This window comes from Sus scrofa, chromosome 18 (genome assembly GCF_054392235.1).
Source record: "Sus scrofa isolate SSC_HxYL_T2T_F1_AM1 chromosome 18, Sscrofa_HxYL_maternal_Yorkshire_Landrace_v2.0, whole genome shotgun sequence".
Classification (NCBI taxonomy): Eukaryota; Metazoa; Chordata; class Mammalia; order Artiodactyla; family Suidae; genus Sus; species Sus scrofa.
The window spans coordinates 57345148-57369699 of record NC_139400.1 but is presented as its reverse complement, the minus strand read 5'-3'; the positions used below and the strand labels follow the sequence as shown (position 1 = coordinate 57369699).

General features: G+C 45.0%; 3 protein-coding genes across 9 annotated transcripts in view; all 3 read left to right on the top strand.

Moving 5' to 3' along the window:
- The first annotated feature begins 1741 nt into the window (after window positions 1-1741).
- On the top strand, window positions 1742-20536 carry FAM221A (family with sequence similarity 221 member A). Of its 6 annotated transcripts, none has more exons than XR_014834165.1 (8): window positions 1742-1873; window positions 6044-6217; window positions 8523-8704; window positions 10128-10318; window positions 11581-11787; window positions 14664-14771; window positions 16579-16661; window positions 20013-20536. XR_014834165.1 is itself a non-coding variant. In XM_085005735.1 (8 exons), the coding sequence occupies exons 1-7, from the start codon at window positions 1809-1811 to the stop codon at window positions 19905-19907; spliced, it is 855 nt and encodes a 284-aa protein (XP_084861861.1). In that variant the 5' UTR covers window positions 1742-1808; the 3' UTR covers window positions 19908-19936; window positions 20013-20117. The 6 variants fall into 6 exon arrangements, 3 of the variants coding, with proteins under 3 accessions (XP_084861861.1, XP_020934391.2, XP_020934392.2); XM_085005735.1 differs by lacking the exon at window positions 8523-8704 and adding an exon at window positions 19881-19936 and having other exon boundaries at window positions 20013-20117; XM_021078732.2 differs by lacking the exon at window positions 8523-8704 and adding an exon at window positions 19729-19936 and having other exon boundaries at window positions 20013-20117.
- Window positions 20537-22684: 2148 nt separating this feature from the next.
- The window catches only part of STK31 (serine/threonine kinase 31), a 72482-nt gene continuing 70614 nt past the window's right edge, over window positions 22685-24552 (top strand). Inside the window, exon 1 of one of the 2 annotated variants that reach the window (XM_085005689.1) lies at window positions 22685-22794. In XM_085005689.1, coding sequence (XP_084861815.1) covers window positions 22736-22794 — 59 coding nt within the window. In that variant the 5' untranslated portion in view covers window positions 22685-22735. Of the gene's footprint in view, window positions 22931-24552 lie in introns of both variants that reach the window. The other variant, XM_021078730.2, reaches the window with a different exon arrangement.
- LOC146395074 (uncharacterized) lies at window positions 22941-24548 on the top strand. The gene is made up of 2 exons (XM_085005745.1): window positions 22941-23326; window positions 24491-24548. The coding sequence occupies exons 1-2, from the start codon at window positions 23017-23019 to the stop codon at window positions 24505-24507; spliced, it is 327 nt and encodes a 108-aa protein (XP_084861871.1). The 5' UTR covers window positions 22941-23016; the 3' UTR covers window positions 24508-24548.

Below are 24552 nucleotides of genomic sequence, written 5' to 3'. Positions count from 1 at the left end.
TGTTCAACTGTCCAGTATTGGAACATGGAGCCATTACCACCTGCTCAGCAGGATTTGGTACGTGCCATGGACTTACGTCTTCTGTGTATTTCCCACTCTTTCCTTTTCCGAGAGTTTTTTTGTTTTTGCTAATTATCCTATTCTATCCTCATCCCTGTACTATTGGTATTTTGGGGTGGGGGAGAAGCAACTTTCTTGGGTTTTAGCTATCAACTGCCAGAGCAGAGTGAATGATAGAGAAAACTTCAAGCCAGCTGTAGTAGCTGGCTAAGATTTTGGGGTTGCCTTCCTTAGGGCTGTGATGCGTACATTCCGTGTAAAAGGCCTGCTTGCTTAGGAAGAAGCGTGTGCATGGGTATTAAGCAGCTCTAGAGGGGAAGTGGGGCAGGCCCTACAGATTGACCAGCCCAAGCATTCATTTCTAACCTTCTCCTTGACCACCGCCATCATAGAGCCTGGGAAACCCTATTCTGTACTTGCTTTCCCAGCCTCCTTTAGAAAACCAGGAGGAGCCATGTGACATAATTCTGGTCAATGACACATATATGCACATTTTTTTTTTAGCGGTGCTTCTAGGAAAATTCATCTTTTTTTTTTTTTTTTTGTCTTTTGTCTTTTGTTGTTGTTGTTGTTGCTATTTCTTGGGCCGCTCCCTCGGCATATGGAGATTCCCAGGCTAGGGGTTGAATCGGAGCTGTAGCCACCGGCCTACGCCAGAGCCACAGCAACGCGGGATCCAAGCCACATCTGCAACCTACACCACAGCTCACGGCAACGCCGGATCGTTAACCCACTGAGCAAGGGCAGGGACCGAACCCGCAACCTCATGGTTCCTAGTCGGATTCGTTAACCACTGCGCCACAACGGGAACTCCGGAAAATTCATCTTACTTGATAAAACGATTAGCTGATGTTGGTTGCCCCTTTTCTTTCTTCTTTGAATTTAGATCTAATCTCGGGAGTTCTTGCAGCTAGGGGGGAAAACGACCTGATCCAAAGCCAGCAACCGTCTACTCCAACGCTTCTTTAGCGTGACAAAACAACAACTACAACTCCATTTTTTTTTTCTTTTTTGTCTTTTCTGCCATTTCTTGGGCCGTTCCCGCGGCATATAAAGGTTCCCAGGCTAGGGGTCGAATCAGAGTTGCAGCTGCCGGCCTACACCACAGCCACAGCAACGCGGAATCCAAGCCATGTATGGACCCACATCACAGCCCAAGACAATGCCAGATTCTTCACCCACCAAGCGAGGCCAGGGATGGAACCTGGCATCCTCATGGATACTAGTCAGGTTCGTTACCGCTGAGCCACACGGGAACTCCGGGACTATCTATTTCGCACTGCAGTTTTTTAAACGCCAATTTTGAAAATACAGCTGCCGATTACGGAGAGGCGGGCCTCAAACTATCCAGAACCTTCCTAGAACCACTGAAAAGCGCCGCACAAAGAAATGAGCCATGTTCCGGGCGCCCATCATACGCAAGGCATTGCACTCCGCCGTCACTGGTTATTTTAGAAGGAGACCGGCTACCCTGGGGAGCAGGAGGGGCGGCAGGGGCGAGGTGTGCCGAGCGAAGGAAGGAGCCCGCGGCGCGTCAGCACGCCGAGCCTGGAGACCCGGCTTCTGGCCCCGGGCACGGGCGGCCAGGTGCAGGCGCGCGCCCTGCTTGGTTCCTGCGCGGCCAATCGGGAGGCGGGCGGGAGGGGGCGCGGCCGGGGCGGGGCCGGTACCGGCGCCTCAGGGTTCGGCTCACGTGCGCAGGACCGGTGGGGGCGGCAGCGCGGGCGCCTGCGGGTTCCCCGCCCGCCATGGAGCGGCTGACGTTGCCTCCCGGCGGCGCGGCGGCGGTGGACGAGTACCTGGAGTACCGGAGGTGAGGCGGCGGCTCCGCGGGGCCAGGAGGCCCGGGGCCGGCCCGGTCCCCGTGGCGGCCGAAGCGCTGATGGCGCGGGCAGGGGCCTGGCGCCCGCCGCTCGGGGTCCCGGAATCTGTTCCCGGGCTGGTGGGGGAGGCTTGCCCTGATTGCAGGTGCCCTCCTCTTTCTGTAATAGTGTAATGACACACGGTTCCAGTCCGATAAATCTCTTCCGAGTAAATTTAAGACCCCTGCTCTGACCCCTTTTCAGGAAGGATTGTTAGCTCTAGATTTATGCAAAGGTCCAATTGTTTTTTTTCCGAAATGGCCAATGTAGCTCACACGTCGAGTACTCTGGGCCTGTAGAAGCAGACCTCAGGTTTGCCGGCTCAGTAATAGCCGTGAACTTCCGGACGTGCTCCCGCCCCGAAGTGCTGGTTTTAAGAAGAAAGGCACCAACTGACTGGTGCAGTTTGGGCGGTTCTGGAGAACCGGTTCTTTGGAAACTGAAAGCGCAGCAACCCCCTAAGGGCTTTAGGGAGCGATTCACTGCCTCGGGCCCTGACAAAGGCTGAGGCACCTGGCGAGGGATTCTTTTTTTGGTCTCCCAAGGAAGTTTTTTCGACAGTGGGGGCATTTGTGGAGTGGAAAATACTGGAGAGGGACGGGCAGGACGATGCGGAGTTGAGGCGCGGGGAGGGGACGTGTGTGTGTGTGTGTGTGTGTGTGTGTGTGTGTGTATAAATGGGGGGTGTGATGAGCACAGCCCCAGATGGGAAACAGGGGTGGCCTGAAACGCGAGCCAGAGGCTTTGCTCTTGTTACAGAGGGTCGCCCCAAATCACTTGGACCAACCGGTTCTTAACTGACTGCAGGTCCCTCTAACTGTGTAGGTGGCGTACTTTTGGTTAATGCCTAGAAGTGTCTGATAATTCTGAGCCAGAAAAGTGAGCCCGAGAAGCTTGATGGGTTAGGCCTCATTCCAGGTTCAGGTGAGGCCCTGTGTCCTCACCTAGGGCAGGGTCTGCTCCTTTAGCCCCAAGTCTCCAGGGCTTTTCCCAGGAAGCAAGTTGCTGGGCCCTGGTGTTGACTGATAACTTAGGTATTTAGATGTTTAGGTGTGTGGAATGTGGGCTTCCAGTTGTAATCTTTTGCCTGGCCTAGAAAATATTAGGGCCTGGGGAAAAATTATTTTCAAACATAAACTGCCTGAAATAATTCTCTGTAAAAGTTAGAGCCCTCGGAGTTCACCTGGTGGCACAGGGGAAATGAATCCGACTAGGAACTATGAGGTTTCATCCGACTAGGAACTATGAGGTTTCAGGTTTGATCCCTGGCCCCACTCAGTGGGTTAAGGATCCAGCGTTGCAGTGAGCTGTGGTATAGGTCACAGATGTGGCTCGGATCCCACGTTGCTGTGGCCCTGGCATTGGCATGCCACTACAGCTCCAATTAGACCCCTAGCCTGGGAACCTCCATATGCTGCAGGTGCAGCCCTAAAAAGATTAAAAAAAAAAAAAAAAAAAAGGGTAGAGCCTTGTTGCTCAAAGAAAGTGTCACAATCATAGACCAGAGGTATATGCATCACCCATCAGCAGCGAGCATCACCAGGCCTACTTTAGACATGTTAACCAACACTTTTCATGACTTTTATTTTTTTAACCTAATTTAATTTTTTAAAAATTCAATGAATTTTATTATATTTATAGTGGTACAACCATCATCACAGCCTAATTTTAGAACATTTCTATCCCAAAACCCCGGTCCTTCCTTCCCCCTCAAACCTGTTCCCTTGGTAATCTTAAATTTTTCAGTCTGTGAGGCTGTTTCTGTTCTGCGCATAAATTCATTGTATCCTTTTTTTAGATTCCGCATATAAGGGATATCATATGCTGTTTGTGTCTCACTGCCTGACTAACTTCACTTAGCAAGATAATTTCTAGGTCCATCCATGTTGCTGTAGATGCCATTATTTCATTCTTTTAAATGGCTGAGTAATATTCCATTGTGTATATGTACACATCTTGCTCCACTCCTCTGTCCATGGATGATGAGGTTGCTTCCATGTGTTGGCTATTGTATGTAGTGCCACAGTGAACACTGGGTATATGTATCTTTTCGAGTCATGGTTTTCTCTGGAGTGGGATTTCTGGATCATATGATAATTCTATTTTAGTTTTTTGAGGAATTTCCATACTGTTTTCTTTTTCTTTTTTTTTCTTTGCCTTTTAGGGCTGCACCCACAGCATATGGAGGCTCCCAGGCTAGGGGTCGAATTGGAGCTACAGCCACCAGCCTATACCACAGCCACAGCCAAGCCAGATCCAAGCCTCGTCTACGACCTGCACCACAGCTCAGGGCAACGCTGGATCCTTAACCCACTGAGCAAGGCCAGGGATTGAACCTGAAACCTCAGGGTTCCTAGTCAGATTTGTTTCTGCTGCACCACAACAGGAACTCCTCTTTTTGTTTTTATTGTCATCACTCTAGAAGGTGGATCTGAGAGGATATTGCTGTGGTTTATGTCAGAGAATGTTCAGCCTGTGTTTTCCTCTAAGAGTTTTATAGTACCCAGTCTTATACCTAGGTCTTTAATCCATGTTGAGTTTTTTTTTTTTTTTTTTTTTTTTTAATTAGGGAGGGTTCTAATTCCATTCTTTTACATATAGCTGTCCAGTTTTCCCAGCAGGAATTATTGAAGCGACTGTCTTTTCTCCATTGTTTATTCTTGCCTCCTTTGTTGTAGGTTAGTTGACCATAGGTGTGTAGATTATTTCTGGGCTTTTTTTTTTTTTTTTTTTTGTCTTTTGTCCTTTTTTAGGGCTGCACCCATGCCCTATGGAGGTTCCCAGGCCAGGGGTCCAATTTGAGCTGTTGCTGCCGGCCTACACCACAGCCACAGCCACAGCCACAGCCACAGCAATGCCAGGTCTGAGCCGAGTCTTCAACCTACACCACAGCTCATGGCAACACTGGATCATTAACCCACTGAGCAAGGCCAGAGATTGAACCTGAAAGCCCATGGTTGGATTCATTTCCACTGTGCCACAATGGGAACTCCTATTTCTGGGCTTTCTATCCTGACCCACTGATCTATATTTCTACCTTTTGGGGGCCAGTATCACACTGTTTTGATGTTTGTAGCTTTGTAGTATAGTCTGAAGCCAGGGAACCTGATTACTCCAGCTCCATTTTTCTTTCTTAGGATTGCTTTGGCTTTTCATGACTTTTAAAGAGAGTATCTTCAAGGAGAAATTTGTTCAGTTTTGAACAAATGATTGTAATTATATTTCCTTTTCCTCCAGGGAGGTAAGAAATTAAGAAATAGTGATGGCTTAATTTTTCCTATGAAATTTTGAGGTCTTACTTCTGGAATTAATTGATGACGCACATGATTACTCAGTGCACATGTTGGGTTTGAGCTGGTGCAGATCCAAGGGTGTCTGTGGGTCCGACCTTAGACTCCTGGCCAAGGTTTGGTGTCAGGTGTGGACATTAGTCATGTTTTCTCCTGTGTTGATGTATTTTGTGCTTTTTTTTTTTTTAGTGGGAGGAGGAACTGCTTTTAAAGGAGGAAAATGTTAGAATTTTTAGCAGTTTAGGCTTCAGCTTTTAATGAGAAATATGAGCATCTTTGCTTCAGAATCAAAGGAGAAATTGAGATGAATGTATAGTAATTCTCCAATGGTAAACCTGGATCAGTAAATCAGATGTTATGTATTCATTGACTTTCTTATTTATAATATTCTTTTTTTTTTTTCCTTTTTTTCTTTTTAGGGCTGCACCCTTGGCATATGGAGGTTCCCAGGCTAGGGGCTGAGTTGGAGCTGTAGCCACTAGCCTACACCACAGCCACAGCAACGCCAGATCTGAGCCGTGTCTGCGACCTACATCACAGCTCATGGCAACAATGGATCCTTAACCTGCTGAGCAAGGCCAGCGATTGAACCTGCAACCTCATCGTTCCTAGTCGGATTCGTTTCCACTGTGCCACAACGGGAACGCCTTATAATACTCTTAATTATATACAAGAAGCAAAAGCTTTATTATCATTGTGTGTAAGTTTGTGGTTAATATGAGCCTAAAGTGAAAAACAAAGCGAAGCAGCCTTTCCTTTGACTATATGAATATAAAGTTTAGCATTTGTAACCTAGAAAATAAATACCCAAGAGGTGTTTTTTTGTTACAGAATTGTCGGCGAGGATGATGGCGGGAAACAATTTACTCCTGAAGAATATGAAGAATACAAAAGAAAAGTCATACCCATACGTTTACTGAACAGATTGTTCGTGAGCTGGCGATCGCCAACTGGAGTGGACTGTAAACTTGTGGGTCCAGAGACACTGTGTTTTTGTACACATAGGTGAGAGATTTTAGTGCTAAGTTTTCTGGTGACTAGAAAATATAAAACTGTAGAGAGCATTTCTTCCTTTATAAGCAGCATTATTTGTGATAATTTGATACTTTTGAAAGCAGGCCTTTATATAATAGGCCGTAAAGTATCTAAGGTGTTTGTTTGTTTGTTTTGTTTTGTTTTGTTTTGTTTTTTGTCTTTTTGCTATTTCTTGGGCCGCTCCCGCGGCATATGGAGATTCCCAGGCTAGGGGTCCAGTTGGAGCTGTAGCCACCGGCCTACGCCAGAGCCACAGCAACGCAGGATCCGAGCCGCGTCTGCAACCTACACCACAGCTCACGGCAATGCCGGATCGTTAACCCACTGAGCAAGGGCAGGGATCAAACCTGCAACCTCATGGTTCCCAGTCGGATTCGTTAACCACTGAGCCACGATGGGAACTCCTGTTTGTTTTGTTATACTTTAAACATCTCTGTCATGTCTTATTAGAACTCATTTATGGAGTCCATCACTCAAGCATCTTTTTTATTTTTGCTTTTTAGGGCTTCACCGGCAGCAAATGGAAGTTCCCAGGCTAGGGGTCAAATCAGAGCTGCAGCTCCCAGCCTATACCACAGCCACGGCAGCGCTGGATCTGAGCCTCATCTGTGACCTAAGCCGCAGCTTTTGGCAACGCCGGATCCTCGACCCACTGAACGAGGCCATTGTTTGAACATGCAACCTCATGGATACTGGTTGGCTTCGTAACCCACTGAGCCACAATGGGAACTCCACCTTAAGCATCTTTTCTCTTGCCATTGGTAAGAAAGATATTGGTGCCCCCGTGGCTTTGTCAGGGGTCTTTTCAGTTAGGCTGGGGAGCAGAGTCTGCCTCTCCTCCCTCGGACAGCGTAGTAGAAGAACTGATTTAGGAGTTGCTTGAGGAGTTCCTGCGTGGTGCAGTGGGTTAAGGATCCAGCTTTGTCACTGTCGTCACTTGGCTTTGATCCCTGGCTCAGGAGCTTCCACATTTTTTTGGCATGGCCAAAAAAAAAAGGAGTTGACTCACACTGAACTGATTATCAGTCTACAAATAGAAGAATTTCTCCTCGCATTTGCTAATCTCCCTTTATACTTTAAGAAACACGTTGTGCGAATATCTTTCTCTTTTTTTTACGCACATACACACGAGCACAAGGGGGATTGGTTTCAGGACCCACGGCGGATCCCAAAACCTGGGGAGGCTGAGGTCCCGCAGCCCAGTTCTCCCATCCAAGGGGTCCCCATCTGTGGACTCGCGTAACCTTGGATCGTAAACTTAGTGGGACTGCAGTAGGAGCTTGGTTTCATGTGCAGCTGCGGAACCCACAGATGCTGAGGACCTGCTGCGCATTTGCTGAAGACAAACGAAGTCTGTGGATGCACACGCTTGAACCTGTCTCATTCAAGGGTCAGCAGTGTGTGTGTCGGTGTGCGTATGTATGTGTGTGTATATATATTTTAAACCTCTCTTTAAACAAAAATACAAGCACACAGCTTTTTGCTACACGTGGTCCATTTCAGAGGAGAGGAGGAGGAGGAAGAGGAAGAGGAGGGCAAGTCCATGAGAGGCAGCCACTGACGCGTGTTACCTGAATCTGAGGCTTGCATTCGGCTGTGTGCGTCATGTTCCCTACGTCTGACGACTGTCACAGCTCAGAGTTGTAAAGCCTAAAAGGCCAAAGCTGCTTCATGAAAAAAAATCACCGGACCTATTATGTGGTTTTAGGTAGCAACTTTAACCCTCTGTCCTAAAGGAACCAGGGGAGAACCGCCCCATTCCTACAGTTTCTGGGGCTCTTTTGTGAGAGACTTTGTGTGGTTGCTGTTTACCAACTTGCAGTTTGCCAGAGGTGATGGGGCAGTTGCTAGGATGCGTGATGTTGTGTAGAGACTGGCTAGAAACTTACTTAGCAGCCTCACCGCAAAACCCTGCGGAGGGATGGAGGGTGAGCGTTGTGTTGCTGTCTTTGGGAATTAAAGAGGACTTTGGCCAGTTTGTCTTAGTTTCATCATTTGTTCTTAGACACATTTAGTGCCAGTCTCATGTCTGCGTATAAGTGTCCAGCACGGAATTAGCCTGCAAAGTTGACCCATCCCCACTTGGAGGGGAAGGTTCTTTAGCACCGGCCACCCAGCGAGAGCTCAGTCTAAACTGAAATTTCCCTATTGTAAAAAGGAACCATTGGCTGTTCAGGAAAATGAGGAGTGTGTAGAAATGTAGAAAGAAGCCTCGCCACCTAAAGCCAGCTGCTGTTAATGTATTTTACGATGTTCATGTAATTTTTCTTGACAGGGTTCATTTAGGTGCGTGTACAAGTATTGATCCAGTTTTTCATGGCAGACGCCTGGAGGGGTTTCCCCATTGTTTCACGGTAACTGGAAACGAGGTTTTTGAAACCTGCCGGAGAGTCCACCTGGTCCAGAGGTGTTCATCGTGTTTTCCCTGCAGCTGCGACGGAGACTCAGGGGTAGCAGGTGAAAGGAGAGGTTAGAGGAAGGCCAGACTCCAGTGATAGCTCTGCCCCTTGCTTTAACCAGTTCTGCTTTTATCTGTTAGACATATTATGGTTCTGTAAAAGATTTTATTTGAAGAAAAGCTTTCACTGCTAAAACGTTTGAGAACTCTCTTCTAGCAATAGACTTATCCATTCCCTTATTATTGGTATGTGGTGTGTCTATCCCTGTTGTAAAGTACTGTTGTAATACTCTCTTCATGTACGAAGCTCTTTCTGTACATAGTATGATTTTTCTGAGGGTGTATTTTTCAAAAATGAACCATCTGGGTTCAAGGATGGATCTTTTATGTTTCAGGGAACACTACGGAATGAAATTGGTTCTTTCGTAACCCTCTTGACAGCGTTGTGAAATACATATAGTTAAAAAAACTTTGGCTGTCTTTGCTATGTGAAAAATGGTATCTTGTTATTTTAACTTCTATTACTTAGCAGAATAATACATTTAATATTATTTTACAGAGTATCACTTTATGAGAAGGAAACCAGTGGCTAGAGAAAATTATGTACAGCATTTTAACAGAGCTTAGGCTTTGAAATGTGTTGATTTTTTTTTTTTGAAGTTAAAAATAAAAACCTATTGTGGCTCAGCATGTTAAGGACCTGAGGTTGTCTTGTGAGAATTCAGTTTTGATCCCTGGCCTCACTTGGTCGGTTAAGGTTTCGGCATTGCTGCAAGTTGCCCTGTAGGTTACAGATGTGGCTCGGATCTGGTGTTGCCATGGCTGTGGCATAGGCCTCTAGCTGCAGCTCCGATCTGTCCCCTAGCCTGGGAACTTCCATATGCCACAGGTGCAGCTGTATAAAGAAAAAGAAAGTTAAAAATTAAATTATATTAAAATATAATATGTTTATTGAACTATTTAATTTTTTTTTTTTTACTGTTGCATCTGTGCCATATGGAAGTTCTTGGACTAGGGGGCTAATCAGAGCTCTAGCTGCAGCCTACACCACAACCATGGCAACACTGGATCCAAGCCGCATCTGTGACAACTTCAGATCCTTCACCTGCTGAGCAAGGTCAAGGATCGAACCTGTACACTCACAGAGACAATATCAGGTCCTTAACCTGCTGAGCCACAATGGGAACTCCTGAACTTATTTCAATTTTAAATAGCAAATCTGGGAAGAGAAATTTAAGTAATGTACTTTGATAAAAATAATTTTTATAAAGAATTTTGTTCATACTCTTGGATTGTGCTTCCGTGTTAAAGACTCTGTGGCAGTGACGTATTGTAAGAGAGTGACATGCAATTTCTTTGTATATTGCTGTGAACATTCTTCTTAAATAGTTAAAAAGAATCATTTTGCATTTAGCAGAATAGCAGTTGTACTTTCTGGTAATCCCTGCACTGGGCTTTCATTTCTTTTCTTACTTTTCGTAGGTATAAGCAACATAAAACTGACTTTGAAGTGATTCCTCAGCGGCGCCCCATCAGTCTGCCGTGCCGAGTGCCAGGCTGCCTGTGCCGGGCTTACCTCTACGTGCCCCTCAGTGGGGCACAGCCCATTCGTTGCCGGTGCAAGCACCTTGCCGATCAGCACAGTGCGGCGCCAGGCTTAGTCTGCAATGCCTGTGAGTTACCCGATGACACACATACCCACAGAATGCTGTTCTTTATTGACCGTTTACTGTGTGCCAGCCGTATTCCGCTGGGGCTCAATTAAACAACTATGACAAAGTCTGATGGATGGCTACTCTGAGATTTTATTTTTGTGGAATATTTATATGCCTTGCAGTCATCGACCTTCATCTCTAATCTCATTTAATTCAAATAAGTTAAGTAATAGTAATAGATTTTAGAGAATCACCAGACATGATCCAGTTCAGATTTTTGGACCGGCGAAGTTTTGCCAACTGAATTCTGTTTACAGAAAATGATTTTTTAAGTCTAAAAATTGTATTATTTGCTGGCAGATTATTATGTTGTTGCCTAAAATATAGGGGGATGGGGAAGCAAAATGCAAACTGCAACGCGGTAATTTTAACACTTGATATGCGCTAGCACCTCAGTATCGGGACCCAGATCCCAGCCACCATCACATACGTCCTTTCTCTGGGTCATCCTTTTAAAAACTCTTTGAAATACGTAGGCTACCAGTTCAGAATTTTTCTTCTGGGGATAGTTTTTCCAGTTGTTTTTGTAGTATCTTGAGTTGACACGATGAAATATGTTACATAGCATTTGTTTGTTTGTTTTCCACTTTTTAGGGCTGCATGTGTGGCATATGGAAGTTCCCAGGCTAAGGGTCGAATTGGAACTGTAGCTGCTGGCCTACACCACAGTTCACGGATCTTTTAACCTACTGAGGGAAGCCAGGGACAGAGCCTGTGTCCTCATGGTTACTAGTCAGCTTTGTTACTGCTGAGCCACAATGGGAACTCTTATGAAGGATTTTTTTTTTTTTTTTTTTGCTTTTAGGGCTGCATGTGTGGCATATGGAAGTTCCCAGGCTAGGGGTCGAATCAGAGCTACCGCTGCTGGCCTCCACCACCGCCACATGGGATCCCCGGCCCACTGGTCAAGACCAGGGATCAAACCTGCATCCTCATGGATACTAGTCAGATTCATTTCTGCTGTGCCACAGTGGGAACTCCCAGGTTTTTCTAAATATTTCTTCTGCTACATACCCCCTCACCACTTTAGCATCTTTAAGAAGTAAGATCAGTGGCTGAGAGGGAGTTCCAGGGCCTAGAGGTTAAGAGGTACAGGGGTCAGAGCATAGCATGTGAAGGATCCAGATTCAGGTGATTTGAGGCAAGCTGAGTGCTTCTGAGGGCATACAGATCGGTATCTGTATTTAAAACCATTTAACTCCTTTTACATCTTGATTCAGGCTCTAAGTGTTCGGGATTTCACAGTTGCTTCACGTGTGCCTGTGGTCAGCCCGCACATGCCCATGACACAGTAGTGGAAACGAAGCAGGAAAGACTGGCTCAGGGGAAACCAGTGGGACGGGACGTTCCTTATGCAGCAATGGGAGGACTAACTGGCTTCAGCTCGCTGGCGGAAGGCCACCTGCGGCTGGATGACAGCGGAATTGGTACGTGATGATGGAGGAAGTGTGAGCTTGTCATACTGCTTTTATGTATGTTACCGATAGTGAAGCCGTATGTTTGTTGCGCACTTTAAATTCTTCATGTAGTTTTTTTTTTTTTTTTTTTTTTTTTTTTGTCTTTTTGCCTTTTCTAGGGCCAATCCCTCGGCACATGGAGGTTCCCAGGCTAGGGGTCTAATCGGAGCTACAGCCGCCAGCCTCCGCCAGAGCCACAGCCACGCGGGATCCGAGCCTCCTCTGTGACCTACACCACAGCTCACAGCAACGCCGGATCCTTAACCCACTGAGCAAGGCCAGGGATCGAACCCGCAATCTCATGGTTCCTAGTCAGATTCATTAACCACTGAGCCATGACCGGAACTCCGAATTCTTCATGTATTTTTTTCAAATACCATTCTCTCATTTTATTTTCATTTTCATTTCATTTTATTTATTTATTTTTCTGCTTTTTAGGGCTGTACCCACGGCACATGGAGGATCCGAGGCTAGGGGTCGAATTGGAGCTACAGCTGCTGGCCTACACCACAGCCACAGCAACACAGGCTTCGAGCCATGTCTGTGACCTACACCACAGCTCATGGCAACGCCGGATCCTCAAACCTTCATCTCTGTAGCTCCAACTGGACCCCTAGGCTGGCAACCTCCGTATGCCATGGGTGTTGCCCTAAAACACAAACCAAAAACCCCCCCAAATTGAGTCTCTTCATTTATTTATTTATTTATTTATTTATTTTTGCTTTATAGGGCCCCACCCATGGCATATGGAGTTCCCAGGTTAAGAGTGGGATCAGAGCTGCAGTCACAGGTCTGCACCACAGCCACAGCAACGTGGGATCCAAGCCACGTCTTCGACCTACACTACAGCTCATGGCAATGCCGGATTCCTGACCCACTGAGCAAGGCCAAGGATCAAACCTGCATCTTCATGGGTACTAGTCAGATTCATTTCTGCTGTGCCACAATGGGAACTCCCTAAATGTAAATCTTTAGTTGATTTTGCACGTACAGTTGACCCTTGAACAACAGGGGTTTGAACTGTGGGGGTTCAATCATATGCAGCTTTTTTCAGTAGGAAACGCTGCGTGGCCTGCAGTTGGTTAAGTCTGTAGCCGTGGCGCCGTGCAGAGGGAGGGCTGATTGCAAAGGTAAGTGCGGAGCTGGACCGCGAGAAGGATCCACACGCTTAACCCCCGCGTTGTTCAAGGGTCAACTGTCATCATATTTTTGCCTCTTCCTTCCCAAGATTTGTGGCCTTTTACTCTTGACTAGTCAAAACGGCTGATTCTTTGAGAACAGTGCTCAGTAAGTGTCAGTAGCTGGCTTCGTTGCCTTTTTGTGATGTCTGATGCTCTAAGTATCTTTATAACATAAAGAGGAAAAATCCTCCCCCTTCTGGCCCCTGAGGGAAGGTGGGGGTGAAGACAGGTGAGAATGAGGAGAGGAAACGAGATGTTTTTGTCTTGAGTTTAGATGTAGGGGAGCCAGGGGCAGAGGGACGTCTGCTGTCTGCTCTCTTAGCCATGTGGCGGCCTGGACTGGCCTGGACCGAGGTGCCTCTTGCTGGAATTTGGTGGAACTCACAGCTTGTAGGAGGTGCTAGGAAGGCAGCTGGGCAGTGAGGCAGCAGACCTGCCATGGCATCTGTCATAGCAAGGGGCAAAGGTGCTTCCAGAGCAGAGCGAGAGGTGGGTCCCCTGAGCTCTGGGGGGTTCAGGCATCTGAGGGGTCTGTACTTCAAGTGAAAGGGTGTGAGGCCTCCAGGAGGCCCTACCAAACGGAGAGACGGAGTTACAACTTACGGCTGCCCTGAGCGCTTGAGATCAGCATGCAGGCAGCAGCCAGAGGAGAGCACCAGGCCCTGCCTGGACCTGAGCCCCTTTCTCAGCTCTTCCCACAAGAGGGGGGCGCTGGGGAAGGAGGAGGCCAGGAATCTGAAGGACTGATCGGTTGTCCCACACTGTCTACCTTATAGGAAAGGACTAGAAACCAGATAGGACTAAAAGTCTGCTTCCTTCCCTCCACCCGTGGATGGGGGTGGGCGTGTGGGGCGGGGGTGCTTGGTGAAGAAGGACAGCACTTATTCATTTTCTCTGCAGCGTTCTTCCTTTTGGGCCAAAAGTCAGTGCATGTAGCAGTTGGTCTTTGTAGCTTGTGGTTTAGGGTTGCAGACGTTTCCTCATTTCATTGAAGTTTTCTTCACTTTTTCATGTGTTGTTTTTAAATGGTTTCCCAGTGAGGAAGAGAGGAAAAATCTACTTATTCTGCCCTCTTCAACTATAGATTTTTTATTCTGAATGTCTTGCCTTTGATAATGTCTTATAATTATATTAAGGTTTTGTATTCTTTGTTGTCATAGAATTACAGTCATGCATAATATTTTTTTTTCTGTGAAAAGGTCTCTGAGAATGCAGAAATACTTTTATCCATTTGCCTTTACTTTCTATGGCAGGTAAAAATCTAAATAAAAATTTTGGAGTTCCCTTTGTGGCTCAGCAGTTAACAAACCCAGCTAGGATCTGTGAGCAAGCAGGTTTGATCCCTGGCCTTGCTCAGCGGGTTAAGGATCTGGCATTGCCGTGAGCTGTGGTGTAGGTCGCAGACATGGCTCAGATCCCATGTTGCTGTGGCTGTGGTGTAGGCCGGCAGCTGTAGCTTCGATTTGACCCCTAGCCTGAGAACTTCTATATGCCATGGGTGTGGTTCTAAAAAAAATGTTTTTCTTTTTACAGAAAGGATTTTTCTGGAAATCATTTTCAGAAATGATTATGTTGGGCTTCTAATTTATTTCACATTTGAAATAACTTCTTTGTATCCTAACAAATAAAGATTTAATTTTCATTCTTCATATATTTTGTTTGCAGGTGCACCTTCAGTTGAAGTTTTAGATGCTTCAGTTACAGCCACGGACCATCCATTTCTAAGAGCATTTCAAGCATCATCTAACTCTCCTCCAGAAACACTCACAGATGGTAATGAGGTTAAACTGAGAAATACTTTCGTTTGTAGTAAATAAGAATATGGATTGATCTGTTTTTCGGATTACCGTCTCTCCTTCCCAGTATTATCGCAGTTTGATGATCGTTTTACTTTTATATTAGCCAGGCACTGAGAAAATGTAAGAAACTTATTTTTAATTGGGCAAAATTGCTAAATCTGAGAATTACGAGGATTCTAATAAAAACCTTACTCTGGGAGTTCCCGTCGTGGCGCAGTAGTTAACGAATCCGACTAGGAACCATGAGGTTGCGGGTTCGGTCCCTGCCCTTGCTCAGTGGGTTAACGATCCGGCGTTGCCGTGAGCTGGGGTGTAGGTTGCAGACGTGGCTCGGATCCCGAGTTGCTGTGGCTCTGGCGTAGGCCGGTGGCTACAGCTCCGATTCAACCCCTAGCCTGGGAACCTCCATATGCCGTGGGAGCGGCCCAAGAAATAGCAACAACAACAACAACACTAACAACAACAACAACAAAAGACAAAAAAAAACCCAAAAAACCTTACTCTGGTACATGTTGTTGCTTTGATGTTTGAGTAAGAGAGCCCTCTAGTGGGATAAGTGCCTTGACCCTTCAGGCTCTCACAGACACAATACACACCTGTCAGAGGTTAGCAAGGTTTTATCATTTATAAATTCGATAAGTGAATTATAGAATTCACTTTTAAGCACTTTTAAGTAATCTCTTTCCTTTATTGAAAACAAGAATAAAAACAACAAAGAAGGAATTCGTATGATTTATGAGGTATTTAATATTAAAAATTTAATATGAGGATCTTCTTTTCTTTGTATTTTGATACAACCTTTTTATGTGCTCTGACTTTTTTCATGAGGGATCTTAAGGGTGCCTACAAAACAGCCCACGATTAAGTAATTATAAAATGGAGCTAGAAGTAAGAAACCAAAACCAGGAGTTCCCGTCGTGGCACAGCGGAAACGAATCCGACTAGGAACCATGAGGTTGCGGGTTTGATCCCCAGCCTCGCTCAGTGGGCTGAGGATCCAGCGTTGCCATGAGCTGTGGTGTAGGTTGCAGACGCAGCTCGGATCTGGCCTGGCTGTGGCGTAGGCCGTCAGCTACAGCTCTGATTAGACCCCTAGCCTGGGACCTCCAAATGCCGAGGGTGAGGCTCTAAAAAGACAAAAGACAGAAAAGAAAAAAAAAAAAAAGAAAGAAATCAAAACCAAAAGATAAGGACACAGTTATGTCAACTTTTTAAAATTTGTTTTATTATTGTTTTATAATTTTTATTTTTCCCATTATAGCTGGTTTACAGTGTTCTGTCAATTTTTTTACTGTACAGCAAGATGACCCAGTTACACATACATGTATACATTCTTTTTTCTCACATTATCATACTCCATTGTAAGTGACTGGACATAGTTCCCAGTGTTATACAGCAGGATCCCACTGCTTATCCATTCCAGAGAACTTATTTTTTTTAATTGAGGTATAGTTGATTTACAGTATTAGTTTCAGGTGCACAACATAGTGATTCAGAATTTTGATAGATTATAATCTATTTAATGTGATTATGTAATATTAGCTATATTCTCTATGCTCTACAGTATATCCTTGTAGCTTGTATCTCTTAGACCCCTGCCCCTATCTTGCTCCTTCCAGTTTTCCTCTCCCCACTGGTGATAACTAGGTTGTTCTCTCTGTGAGTTAGGTCAGCTTTCAAGGTTGATGTCATTGCTGCTTAAGCTGCCGTTTTGACACTAGATCCTTAACCCACTGAGCCACATGAGGACGCCTGTACTTAGATTATCTTTTCCTCAATAGGAGGTACAAGCAGCCAGGTTCCTTCCTTAAGGAAACCCGAAGAGGACGACATGGCTTTCTTTGAAAGAAGATACCAGGAAAGGGTAAGTCTGTAGGAAACTCTGTTTACAGTAAGCATTTACTTGTAACAAAGACACGTTAGAACAAAATTGTGTTCTGACTGTGGATCATCATTAAGAATAATTAAGTCCTTTCTTAAATTTATTTAGAACAATTCAGAGAGAAACAGGAAGAATGGAAATGATATATAGCACACTGGTTAGTTTCTGGAGGTCATAAAGATTGACTAAACACATAAAGTTGTCAGTAGTAAACATTAGCCATTAGCTGATTTGTAAATTATATATATTGAGTTCTTAATGTATAATATTCTCCTTATTAGCCTCTAGGTATATCCAGATTCAAGCTAGAATTACTCAGTGGCTTTTAAGAGATGGAACACTAAACATAAATGCATTTTAAACATTTCAGAGCTCAGCAACTGCAGTATTGACGTGTTCCCTGATTTCAGTAATGATAATTTTCATCAGTTCTCCACCACACCATAAATTCATTGGGGATAAGTGTAGTATTTTATTCTCTGTATTTTTTCCAAAACTAAGTACAGTGCCTTGTTCCTAAGTTTTCTATAAATATTTATGGAAAATTGAAAAGATAAACACAGACAGAATCAATATTTGCTTTTATACATGTCATCTACTTACACATTTGATGTGTTTCATGTCCGGGTTCATATCTGATAGTTTTGTTGTATTTTCATTTATTGCCAGGTGATAGAATGCTGGCTTGATGAGGCACGGGGTATGGTATCCAGCCACGGGGTACATTCCCCAAAGGATTTCCTTAGGACGCCTTGCTTTCCTTAGGGTTGTTGTGTAGTTGCTTTGTGGGCGTTCATCATCTCTCCAACTAGGTATTAAGTGCCGTGACAGCAAAGACACGCATCACTTTTTGTTGTATTGTCTACAACTCTTAGGAGTTCCCGTTGTGGTGAAGTGCTCAACGAATCCGACTAGGAACCATGAGGTTGCGGGTTCGATCCCTGGCCTTGCTCAGTGGGTTAAGGATCTGGTGTTGCCGTGAGCTGTAGTGAGGTTGCAGATGCAGCTCGGATCCCACATTGCTGTGGCTCTGGCGTAGGCCAGTGGCTACAGCTCCAATTAGACCCCTAGCCTGGGAATCTCCATGTGCCGAGGGAGCAGCCCTAGATAAGGCAAAAAGACCAAAAAAAAAAAAAAATAGAATGTCTACAACTCTTAGACAAGAACTTGTTGAGTAACTGAAGGTGCAGAAAAAGGAAACCATGAAACACATTCACCAGCCAAGAGCAGAGGACGCTGGGGACAGAGAGATTACTATGTCCTTCCTAGTTGAGAATTTTGAAGGAAAAGGGGAGAGTTCTGGATATGATTTAAGGCAGAGCTAGAAAATAGATACAGTGATGAAAATATCCTGTCTGTGCTGTAGCCATTCATAATATGTAGCTATATAATCTAAATTTAATCAAAAAATAAAACTGATTTCCTCAGTCACACTAGCCACATTTCAGGGGCTCAGTAGCCACTTGTGACTAGTAGCTACCTTGTTAGCTTTCGTTTAGAAAACGCTGGTCTCAGAGAAAGGGGCGGTGAGATGAGGAAGATGAAATGGTCAGAGTGAGGAATGAAGAGTCTATTTTTGCAGCATCATCAAGGGTAGACTTTTTGTTTGTTTGTTTTTTGTTTTTGTCTTTTTTAGGGCTGCACCCATGGCACCTGGAAGTTTCCAGGCTAGGGGTCCAATTGGAGCAGTAGCCGCCAGCCTATGCCACAGCCACAGCGATGCCGGATCTGAGCCATGTCTGCGACCTACACCACAGCTCACAGCCACGCTGGATCCTTAACCCACTGAGTGAGGCCGGGGATCAAACCCATGGTCCTCATGGATCCTGGTTGGGTTTGTTATCACTGAGCCACAATGGGAACTCCAGGGAAAATTTTTTTTAAAAAAGGAAGAGCACGAGGAGGTATCTTTGCTCTTTGGACACTATATTGGTGGGTGTATTTGCTAAGTACTATTTGAAATCAGCAAACACTGCTTTCGTTTGTTTAGTATCTTTGATCTTTTTTGATCCTACTGCAAATTGAACACTTGGCCCTAATGAGCGGGGTAAGGGGCCTAGCGTTTTTTGAGTGCTTATCGAGTACCTAGATCTTTATATGTATGCTCTTATTTACACCTTTAGAACAACCCTATTCCATAGTACCTATTACTGTGACCTTTTATTCAAAGGACAGAAATGTCAGTTAAATAACTTGTCTCAAATGGTTAAAAAATGGTAGAGGTAGGATTCAGGTACTCTTCTATCTGACCCGAGGCCTTTAATCTTTGCCTTAGAATGGAGGGTTCTCTAGGTCCTTCAGATGACCTGTTGACTGGTGCAGTGGGCAAAAGTGGTATGAGTGTATGATTTTTTAAATATATTTTGTTTATACCCATATGGAAGTCCCCGGACCAGGGACTGAACCTGAGCCACAGCTGCAACCTATGGCAACTGCAGCAATGCTGGATCCTTGACCCACTGTACCAGGCTGGGGATCAAACCTGTACCTCCTCAGCGACCTGACCTGCAGCAGTCAGATTCTTAACCCATTTCACCATGGTGGGAACTCCTGACTGTGTGATTTTTGAATGAGGTTCCTGACCAACTTAAAAAGGAGAGAGAAAAAAAAAAATGGGGAAGAGACAGAGGTGGGATTCATTCAATTTTATTATTGGGAAGTTATTATTTATAATTTGGCGAGACTGGGTCAGTTGGTTTTACAAAATCCCTTCTGGTTTCTTGGTATTATTCCTGTCACATTAGAAAGTAAGAGGCAGAGTTCCCACTGTCATTCTTTGACCATGTGTCACACACACCAACACACACACTCTGAGATAGAGACAGAGCTCCTGACTGGCCCCTCTCTGCAGGGTTCTCACTTTTGTGCTCATTCTGTGAGTCATGGGTCTTTAGCTCTCTGTTCAACCAACACCCCTCAAGACTCTCTCATGTGCTGGGCTGTGTGTGTGTGTGTGTGTGTGTGAGAGAGAGAGAGAGCTAGAGAGAGAGAGAGAGGGAGAGACCCTCTGCCTCTTCCCCCTCCCTCTAGCCCATTCTCTGTCTCTAAGGTGTTACTGAAATCTGCTCTGGCTCTGAGAGAGAAAGAGATGGAAAAAAGAAGAGGGAGACGAGTTGGGAACATGCACACCCGAACAAGCCATATTTTAGAAATGCAGTTAGGTCTCTTCAACCATCAGATTTTGGCTTCTGAATTTTTCAGCTTAACCACGAAATAACTGTACAGTGACTGATAAATAAGACATGAGTCCAAATGAGGTATGTGCACCCCCCCCTTTTTTTCCTTTAGGATGTTTTACAAATTACTATATCAAGAAATATTTTAAAATTTCAGATAAAAATGGAAAAGGCTGCTAAGCAGAAAGGAAAAGCACCATTGTCATCAACTACAAGACCTTCATGAAGAGACTAGGGAAATAAAAAAAAAAAAATCATCCAAGTATGTGTTTTGTGTTAATTATTTAAATGTAATAATACAGTTTATTTTCCCTCAAATCACTTAGTTCTTTTACCATTTAAAAATGTCTTCTTGGATGTTTCCTTAATTTATTTAAAAAAGTGAAAATATATTACTTTTGTCAAAATTCATGCTTTATTACTTTGTATATATTTTTATCTCTTCTAACAAATAAGATTATTTCCATATTAATCAAAGCCTTAAAGGACAGTAAATATTTTGTCTACAACACTTTAACTTTTCTCAGGCTATTTAAAAAATTAAAGATGCTATTGATGGTTTTGAAGAAATATGTAAGTATTTTATTCAAAACAGTTACATTAAAAATCCTTAATTTTTTATTTTTCAAACTTTGTAATGTTGATTTATGTTTTAAAATAAAAAAGTGTATTTTAAAATTATATAGTAGTTTTCCAGCAGTATCTAATGATTTTTTTTTTTTTTCTTTTTGCTATTTCTTGGGCCTCTCCCGCGGCATATGGAGGTTCCCAGGCTAGGGGTTGAATCAGAGCTGTAGCCACTGGCCTACGCCAGAGCCACAGCAACGCAGGATCCGAGCCGCGTCTGCAACCTACACCACAGCTCACAGCAACGCCGGATTGTCAACCCACTGAGCAAGGCCAGGGACCGAACCTGCAACCTCATAGTTCCTAGTCGGATTCGTTAACCACTGCACCATGACGGGAACTCCTCTAATGATTTTTGAGTTGTTTTGTTAATTATGCATTGTATATAACTATATTGACTGATGAGTTATGTATACATAAAGTCAGCAGGGATATAGAAGACCTGAACAACTGTTAACCAACTTGGCCTAAATGACATTTATAGAACAATCAACACAGTAACAGCAGAATACAGTAGTTCCCCCTTACCCATGGTAGATATGTTCCAGGATCCCTGGTGGATGCGTGAAACTCTAGATGGTGCCAAACCCTGTAAATACTTTGTTTTTCTATACATACATACCTAACTGCCTATTATAAAGTTTAATTTATAAATTAGGTACAGTAAGAAATTAACAGTAACAACTAAAAATGGAATAATCATAACATACTGCAATAAACATTATGTGAATGTAGTCTCTCTCACAGTAATGTACTGTACTCACCCTTCTGGAGATGATACAGTGGCTATGAGATGAAGTTAAGTGAAAGGCACAGGCACTGTGATGTAGTGGTGGGCTACTACTGACTTTCTCAAGATATGTCAGAAGGAAGATCATCTTCTGTTGGTCATCCTGGATCATCAGGCCATGATGATGCCAATGTTTGGATGTTAGGAGCCTGCAGTGTCGATGACTGGGAATCCTGGGCAAGGTGGAGTGGGGCAGTGCAGGCACTTTTCATCAGAAGAGTGCATGATTTAAAACTTAAAATGGTTTACTTTTGGAATTTTCCTTTTAATATGTTTGAACCCTGGTTGACCATGAGTAATTGAAACTTTAGAAAGTGAAACCGTGGATAAGGGGGAATGTACATGTTTTTTAAAGTGCATGTAGAACACTGACTAAGACTGACTATATTCTAGGCCATAAAACAACTCTTAATACCTTTAAGATGATTTAGATCATAAATTATACCCTCTGATCACAAATTAGAAATCAATAACAGGAATTCCCTTCCTGGCTTAGTGGTCAATGAACCTGACTAGGATCCATGAAAGTGTGGGTTTGATCCCTGGTCTCTCTCAGTGGGTTTAGGATATCAAATGAGGGTGAAAACAGCAATATGTGTGTGATTCATCTAAAGTGATACTAAAGGGAAATTTATAGCACCAAATGTCTATACCTGAAAAGAACAATCTCAAATCAGTGATACTGGTTTTCACTCTAAAGAATAAGAGAAAGAAGAGCCAAGAAAAAATAAAATAAATACGAACAAGTAAATGATAAAGATTACAGCAGAAATAGAAAACAGAAAAGCAACAGAGAAAACGAATAAACCCCCATGCTGTTGTTTTTTTAGAAGACAAAGTTGATAAACCTCTAACTAGACTGATCATCAGAAAAGAGCACACATTTCACCAATGTTAGGAATGAGTGATGACGTCACTCTAGATTCTATGGACGCTGCGTAAGGATGCGGGTTTGATTCCTGGCCTCACCCAGTGGGTTAAGGATGTAGTGTAGCCCCCAGCTGAGGTGTAGGTCGCAGACTCAGCTCGGATTCTGCTTTGCAGTGACCACGGTGTCGGCCAGCAGCCGCAGCTCTGATTTGACCGCTAGCCTGGGAGCGAACCTCCATATGCCACACGTGCGGCCCTAAAAACCAAAAAAAAAAAAAAAAAAAAAAAAAGGAATAAAAGAATGCTGACATTTTCCTAACTTAGCTGTTCTAAAGTTTAAATCACCAAGTACAAATTAGGAAGAGCCACAAGATCCACGACACTACCTTACATCGCTACTTGACGCCTCCTTAAAAGCAGCAGCCCTGAGCCCGCAGGTGCCTGGAGTACGCATCCGTAATCCTTGCGAGCGTGCGCGCGCAGCCTCAGTGCGCTGCTCTCGGCTGGCGCGGCCCCACCCCGCACGCCCCCGCCTAGGCCCCAGGCCTTGGGGGTCACGTGAGCAAGGAAGCTGCTCCCGCCAAGCCAGGGCAATGGCGCAGCGGCGACCGCGCAAGCGCAGTGTGGAGCGCGAGTGGCCGAGGCGCGCGAGGCAAGTCTCCGCACGTGCGCGACAGCGGGCTGAGGGCGAGTTGAGGGCGAGCCGCGGTGGCGCGGGCGGAGGGCGGAGGGCCCAGCATGTGGGGCCGGGAGCACTTTTCTAGAACTTCCGTGGCGGAAAGCGTGAGGTCAGTAGCAGCCCTTTCGGTGGGTTCGGGGGCGGCTGCTTCCAGGACCGGGTTCCCAGCCCGGGTTGCTTTTCAGGTCTCCGAGGATGGCGAGGCCCGCCGCCCGGCCTTCGCCTCGGGGCCGCCCGCCCGCTGCGGCGGGTGCCGGGCTCCCGGAGGGCCGAGGTGGGGCCGGGAGGCGACCCGCCTGCCCAGACGTGCGGCCCGAATGTTCTGGAGGAAGGCGGGCCGCGCCGGCCTGGGGCGGGGAGGCGGCCGTCCTCCCGCAAAGGCTGGGCCGCTTGAACCTCGAGGGAAATCCCTTCGGAAATAGGCGTCGAGAAACAACCCGGATCGCTGATTCCGAGTGTCGGTATAAATCGGAGCTTGGGAAATGCCGTTTGCTTGGTCATCCAGGTGTGCGGAGAGTGGGTGCGGCATCCGCTCCTTCGTAACCAGTGCGGGAAATCTGTTTGACCTCGTTAGCAGTGAGATTTAAAAGCTGTTCTGCAATGGCTTTTTAGACCGTTTGGTGCCATCTCCGCAGTAAACATTTTCATTTGTATTAACTTTAAGCCAGTGTCTTCCAGGGAAATACAGTCTTAAAGATTCTAACTTGGTTTTGCAACTTTTTACTCAATTAAAAAATTCCTTTTGGTCTGTATTCGAGGAAAAAATCCTAGTTTTGAACAGAAGTCAGAATTTTAAAAATAGGACCTTTCTTCCCCCCTCCCCCGCCCGTGACATAGAGTTAACTTCTCTTTGTACAGTTAGGAGAGCATGTGGAACTTTGCTGTAGTGATGTTCTCAGTTTTAACTATTAAAGCTCTTTTAAAAATAATCTGGGAGTTCCCGTCGTGGCGCAGTGGTTAACGAATCCGACTAGGAACCATGAATTTGCGTGTTCGATCCCTGCCCTTGCTTAGTGGGTTAAGGATCCGGCGTTGCCGTGAGCTGTGGTGTAGGTTGCAGACATGGCTTGGATCCAGTGTTGCTGTGGCTCTGGTGTAGGCTGGCAGCTACAGCTCTGATTCGACCCCTAGCCTGGGAACCTCCATATGCCGCGGGAGCGGCCCAAGAAATAGCAAAAAAAAAAAAATCTGTTACTTTCAGTTTCCTTTAAAGAATTAATATTTATGCCAATACAGTGCAGTATCAATGTGAATTAAGGATAATATATGTATATATTTTTTGGTCTTTTGTGTTTTCAGGGCCGCACTTGTGGCATACGGAGGTTCTCAGGTTAGGGGTCGAATCAGAGCTGCAGCTACCGGCCTGCGCCACAGCCACGCAGGATCCAAGCCACATGTGCGACCTACACCACAGCTCAGGGCAACGCCAGATCCTTGCTCCACTGAGCAAGGCCAGGGGTGGATCCTGTGTCCTCATGGATACTGGTCAGGTTCCTTAACCATTGAACCAGGGCAGGTTATCCTATTTTTTGAGGTTTATAGCAGGTTGATTAATGATTGTCTTTTTCATTTTAAAAAATTGAAGTGTAGTTGATTTACAATGTTGTTAATTTCTGCTGAACAGCAAAATGATTTAGTTGTACATATACACATATCCATTCTTTTTCAGATTCTTTTCCCATATAGGTTATGGAATACTGAGTAAAGTTCTCTCTGCTATACAGCAGGTAC

Excerpts from the sequence above, each read along its gene's own strand:
- LOC146395074 (XM_085005745.1), top strand. The coding sequence starts at position 23,017 with ATGGCGAGGCCCGCCGCCCGGCCTTCGCCTCGGGGCCGCCCGCCCGCT.
- FAM221A (XM_021078732.2), top strand. The coding sequence starts at position 1,809 with ATGGAGCGGCTGACGTTGCCTCCCGGCGGCGCGGCGGCGGTGGACGAG. Across the intron at positions 1,874-6,043 it reads GAGTACCTGGAGTACCGGAG|AATTGTCGGCGAGGATGATG; the intron begins GTGAGGCGGCGG and ends TTTTTGTTACAG. Across the intron at positions 6,218-10,127 it reads CTGTGTTTTTGTACACATAG|GTATAAGCAACATAAAACTG; the intron begins GTGAGAGATTTT and ends TACTTTTCGTAG.